The following is a 6,000-nucleotide window of genomic DNA, read 5'->3' as shown; positions in this document are numbered from 1 at the left end:
TTATTTTATTTATTTATTTTTTTTTTTTGAGTTTCGGCTAGTGGGGGCTCGCCACCTCACTGGGGTGCGACCCCACTGGGGGGTCTGCAGCAGTCCTCTTCGAGTTAGTGTGTGGTAGATTATTTGGGGCCTCTAGCATTACTCTTTTCTATAAAAAATGCTAGGTCCTAAACAATCTACCAAATGTTTTACTAAATCTCTCACATGGGTGTGAGACCTACACAAAATCACATGTGTATGAGTCCCACACCCATATAAGAGATTTGACAAAATATTTAATAAATTATTTGGGGCCTCTAACATTATTCATTTTCTATTTCTTTTTCTCTATCGAAATTCGGAGATGCGATATATAGATGTAGAGAGAGAAAATGAGTGAAAGTGGAGAGAGAGACGCGGTGGACAAATATGGATCACAAAAATTTCTTATAAAAACATTTTTTTTTATAAATTTTGATTGATAAGAGTCTATATGCACTTATAAAAAAATACAATATAAAGTCAAGTGGGATTTTTTTTTCTATACTGTTAAATTTTTATTTGTCAGAATTTATAAAAAAATACTTTTTTTTTTGTAGGAATAAATTATTTTCATAAAAAGATATTAGGATAATGATATAAAAGTTAAGACTTTTCTTAAGTGTGCAACTTACACCTTACACTTACGTCTTTCTGTTTACTGTCCTGTTTTATGTTTACACCTTCCATTTACACCTTTTGTGTTGGTTGCATATGGTGTGCAACCTTAAGGGGTTGCACACCATAACAGCACCCTAAAAGTTATAACTATATAAAAAAAAAAAGCTATACTAAAATATAATATAAAGTATATTTAAAATAGGGGATTTTTTTTTAAGGTCCCTAATAATAACAATTTAGAGGCTAAAGGACACACAAAAAGATAGTGATGCCTCACGTCCCTGAAACAACTTGGCGCGCGTTTTTAATTATTTTGTGGACCAAAATACCCTCGCCAAAATCAACACAGAACCAAACTCATTCCGACGTCTCAGTTACATTCCAAACATCCAGCATCTTCACGAACAGGAGACCAGCAGAATTAGGGTTTCAACATCATCTGCACCATCGACATTACAGCTTCGTTATCCTCTCCAAAAATCATTCCCATTCCTTCCTCACAAATTTCTCTGACCTACGTTAAAGCTTCGTTTTCACGGCTCATCATCATCTCAGTCCATCTTCGTCACGTCGCATCTTCATCGCGGACCATATCAGCTCATCATTCAAGTTTCATCCTAACTCTGGTCAGTTTTTCTACAATACAACTAGATTTTCTCTGGAAACACAGTTAATAGCATTTTATAATAACCTTTCATAAATTAGGGTTTCAATTTCGTAATAAAAAGCTACCTGCATTTGAAAAAATTTATTTCTGTGTATTTTGAACTTATTCTTCAACATGTTTGTTTGATTTTATCTGTAAATTTCTCTGGCATTTGAATTTCTCTGATTTTTTATTAATGTAATTTTCTTCTTTCAATTTTCTCTGGCAAGTTTATTTTCACAACAATTTTTTGTGTTTTTATCTTATTCTTGAACATGTTTCTGTAATTCTGTCTATAAATTTTCCTGCTCCGTAAATTTCTCTGTAATATGTATTTTTAATTGCAATGTCTATCTTAATCTAGAATGTCTATTGCTTTCTTGCCTCTGTCTTAAGTTTCTCTGGTATTTATAATTTTCTCTGACCACATCACATCACTTTCCTCCCTTGTGTCTTTGTCATTTTAAATTTTCTCTGGAATTTTAATATTGTGGACTGGAATGAATGTTTCTTCTTGGAATTTTCTCTGCCATATGTACTTTGAGAAAAAGTTATTTCTCTGAATTTTGATCTTATTCTTGAATATGTTACTGTCATTTTGTATCTGAATTTCTCTGCTTTGTAAATTTCTCTGGAATATGTATCCTTCTTTGCAATGTCAATTACACTCTTGCCTCTGTCTTAAGTTTCTCTGGTATTTATAATTTTCTCTGGAATGAATGTTTCTTCTTGGAATTTTCTCTGCCATATGTACTTTGAGAAAAAGTTATTTCTCTGAATTTTGATCTTATTCTTGAATATGTTTCTGTCATTTTGTATCTGAATTTCTCTGCTTTGTAAATTTCTCTGGAATATGTATCCTTCTCTGCAATGTCAATTACACTCTTGCCTCTGTCTTAAGTTTCTCTGGTATTTACAATTTTCTCTGACCACATCGCACCACTTTCCTCCCTTGTGTCTTTGTCATTTTAAATTTTCTCTGGAATTTTAATATTGTGGACTGGAATGAATGTTTCTTCTTGGAATTTTCTCTGCCATATGTACTTTGAGAAAAAGTTATTTCTTTGAATTTTAATCTTATTCTTGAATATGTTTTGTCAATTACACTCTTGCCCCTGTCTAAGTTTCTCTGGTATTTATAATTTTCTCTGACCACATCGCACCACTTTCCTCCATTGAGTGTCTCTATCATGGTTAATTTTCTCTGCTTGTGTATGTAAATTTTTCTTGCATTTTAATATTATGAATTGAAATTTTCTCTGGAATGGAAATTTCCTCAAGAATGTGTAATTTTTTCCAGAATGTGCATTTTTCTCTGGTATGTTTATTTTGTTCAATTCTTGATTTCAATATGGTATACTTCTCAGTGCCATGTTTACATTACTTTGTTTATTTTATCTTTGCTAATTGTGGAATGCAAATTTTCTTTCACTTGCCATGTTTACTTTTTTCTATCATTCATTTTCTCTGGTATGTTTACTTCTATCTGTAATTTAAACAATTATTGAAAATTTCTCTCCCATGTTTATGATGCTGTGTTGATTTTCTCTGACATGTCAAATTTTCTGTAATTTTCCCTTATCTGTAATTTTCTCTGGCATCTCCAATTTTCTCCCTTATCTGTAATTTTCTCTGACATTTCCATTTTTCTCTGGGATTTAATGTTGACATCTCTATGCTTTAATCATTGTCTAGAAATGGCAAAACGTAAAGGCAGCGAAACACCGGAAACACCAAGCAAAAAACAGAAACTGTCTCAGTCTTCTTATGGACTAGGATCAAAAACCAGCAGCAAAACACTAGAAACACCAAGGAAGCAAGAACAACTCTCTCAGTCCTCTTATCATCTAAGATCAAAAACCAGCACTAAAACACCACAAACTCCTTCCCAAAACACACAAGTCCAAGCTGATGAAGCAACTAGCATCCAGATGAGTACCCCAACTTCAAAAGACTCAAGCTCAAGGGGGAAAAAACCTGTTAAACTCCACAGAAAGAGAGCTCACTACAGCATTCAATACCGATCCAACCTCTCATCTGTCGTCTCCTTCTTTCAAACACTTAAATTCAGTTCAAAACATCTTCTAGAGCTTCAAAAGACCCCATTCTGGTATTTGATTCAAGCTCTAACCACTGGAAGGATGGATCCAAAGAAATCTAGGAAATCCGATGATGATGTAGTTGCCATAATCCAATGTTACAATGAAAAAACAAAAGCATTCACAGTTGGGAAGAAGAACCTGACCTTTACAACAAATGACATGACCTTGATTTTTGGTTTGGAAGGAGGTAAAGGAGCCATGTCATTAAGATACTCTAAAAAGCCAAAATCTGCATTCCTCAGGAGAAGATTCCAAAAGGACACAAGGCTCACTGGTCCTGTTCTTAAAAATGCCTTGGTCAAAGCAATGAAAGGCAAGCAACCAACTGACTTCAAAGATGTAGCAATCATTGTTACATTGTACTTGTGTCTCACCCTATTTTTTGCAACAAGTGGGAATTCAATAGGTTGGGTTTTTATAAAGTATGTGGAACCTCTTGAATCAATGAAACAGTATGATTGGCCGGAAGCAATCACATCAACATTGATTGATTCTATCATGGCATTGCATAGAACTCCAGAAAAAGTTACGGGGTGTGTCATTGCATTGTTGGTAAGTATAATATCCATTCAAATTTGCAGTTATCATACTTACAAATTTGTGCGTTTACAAAATTTTATTTACTTTCATTTTCATCACAGTATTGGCTATGTGAACATGCAACTATCATTGACTCAGAAGACAGTAACACAACAGACTTCCCAAGATGTGCCAAGTGGAACCTTCAAACCTTGACGAAACAGCTGCAGAAGACACCAGTCCACTCTCTTGCACCTCGACAGGTTAGATTCCTATTGCTACCGAAATCTCAGTGAAATTTCAAAAATTTCTCTGACTACTGCTTTGTTTCCCTCCTTGTGCATTGATTGATTAAGATTAATTTTCTCTGAAATATCAATTTATGTTTTCTTCTTTGTTAACCACTGGTCTATTTCTGCCATTGTAATCAATTTTATCTCCCATCCAAATTTCTCTGACCACAATTGTAACACATTAACTTATATGCCCTGATTCATTTTCTCTAATATCTGAATTATGTTCTTTGTCACATAATTTTCTCTGGCCCATCAAATTTTATCTCCTTGTGTGTAATTTTCTCTGTCCATAACTTGTGTGCCTTGCATCTTTGATTAACACTGTTTATTTCTACCCTTCTAATGAATTTTCACTGGAATTCAAATTTCTCTGACACAAATATAGTAAAACATTAACTTATAAACACTGTTTATTTCACTGTTTCATAATTTTCTCTGCCCCATACAATTAACTCCATGCCTCTAATTTTCTCTGGCCCAATACAATTTTCTCTGAAGTTTGTATCCAATTAGTATCATTTAGATGAATTTTATTTTCCTTATTTGAATTTTTTCTCTGAGTGAATTTTGTAACATTTCTCTAATAAAAGAGTCTCCTGTTACAGATTGATAACAAGCAGCTAGTCAAAAACCCATCTGAGGAGTTTTGTCTTGGCAAAAAGACGAAGAAAGAATTAAAAAAGGCAATTGTCATATTCAAGGAGAAATTACAAGATCCATCTGAAGATTGAGGGAATGAACAAAAAGAAGAAGAAACCACCAAAGAAACCAGCAATGGACAAGAACATCAAGCAAGCAGCACAGAAGAAGAAACCACCAAAGAAAGTGAAGAAATAGAACCAGAAGACAAAGAACAAAATGAACAGAAAGAAAATGATGAAGAAAGTGATGAAGAAGAAAATAATGAGCAGATGGACCAACAACATGATGAAGAAAGTGATGAAGAAGAAAATGAACAGAAAGAAAGTGAACAAGAAGATGAAGATGAAGATGAACAAGAAGAAGAGAACAAGGATGAAAGTGATGAAGAAGAAAATAATGAGCAGATGGACCAACAACATGATGGCATTTGTGGCTCAACAATGCATCAGCCTGAAAAATTTGAGGAATCAAAGGATGCCCAAATTGCTGATCTACGTCAAAGACTGAAGGCACTGTCTCAATCTAAAAAAGAAGAAGACAGAAATTGGATGGAATTACTTGCTGAAAAGGATATTTCAATAAGAATCCTGACATCACATAACTCAGAACTTCAAGAAAAAGAAAGCACAATCCGAATGAAACTAAGGATGTTGGAGGTTGAAAAAGCAGACGATGCAAAAACAATTCAACAGTTGAGGTGTTCAAATTCGGAGCTTGAAACTGAAAATGCCAAATTGCATGAACAAGTTCAAGAACTATCTGTCCAACTAGCAACACAACCATACCGAACACCAACACAACTTCAACCACAAGGTCAGTGAAAATCTTGAGCCACAAAAAGTTATGTCCTTGTGCCATCATAACTCAGAGAAATTTCTATTTATTATAATTTTCTCTGTCATTGGTAATTTTCTCTGGAAGTTATATCTCTCTCAACACATTAGTTATATTTCTACTGCTCATTTCATTTCTCTGTATATTTTCTTATTCCATTTTTGGGGCTTGTTTGATTTTCACTGTGTATAGTTGGAATGCAATTGGAACAACAACCAACAACCCAACAAGAGCAAATCCCACACAAACAACAACCGAAACAAAAGAAGAAACTCTATGGTAACTACAAAATATTGAATTAAATAAATTTACATATTGAAAT

At 33.9% G+C, this 6,000-nt stretch overlaps 1 protein-coding gene across 1 annotated transcript; it reads left to right on the top strand.

Annotated features, from left to right (window-relative positions):
* The first annotated feature begins 1,139 nt into the window (after positions 1–1,139).
* LOC145805416 (uncharacterized) lies at positions 1,140–4,933 on the top strand. The gene is made up of 3 exons (XM_082900547.1): positions 1,140–1,265; positions 2,981–3,939; positions 4,808–4,933. The coding sequence occupies exons 2-3, from the start codon at positions 2,983–2,985 to the stop codon at positions 4,931–4,933; spliced, it is 1,083 nt and encodes a 360-aa protein (XP_082756673.1). The 5' UTR covers positions 1,140–1,265; positions 2,981–2,982.
* The last annotated feature ends 1,067 nt before the right edge of the window (positions 4,934–6,000 follow it).

The sequence above is a fragment of the Camellia sinensis genome, chromosome 13 (genome assembly GCF_055761805.1).
Source record: "Camellia sinensis isolate YWXY chromosome 13, ASM5576180v1, whole genome shotgun sequence".
In the NCBI taxonomy this organism is placed as follows: Eukaryota; Viridiplantae; Streptophyta; class Magnoliopsida; order Ericales; family Theaceae; genus Camellia; species Camellia sinensis.
This window is presented reverse-complemented; position numbering and strand designations above follow the sequence as displayed.

Bases quoted from the DNA above. Each gene is read 5' to 3' on its own strand.
- LOC145805416 (XM_082900547.1), top strand. From the start codon at position 2,983: ATGGCAAAACGTAAAGGCAGCGAAACACCGGAAACACCAAGCAAAAAA. The intron at 3,940-4,807 runs GTAAGTATAATA...CTCCTGTTACAG, and splicing joins GGTGTGTCATTGCATTGTTG to ATTGATAACAAGCAGCTAGT.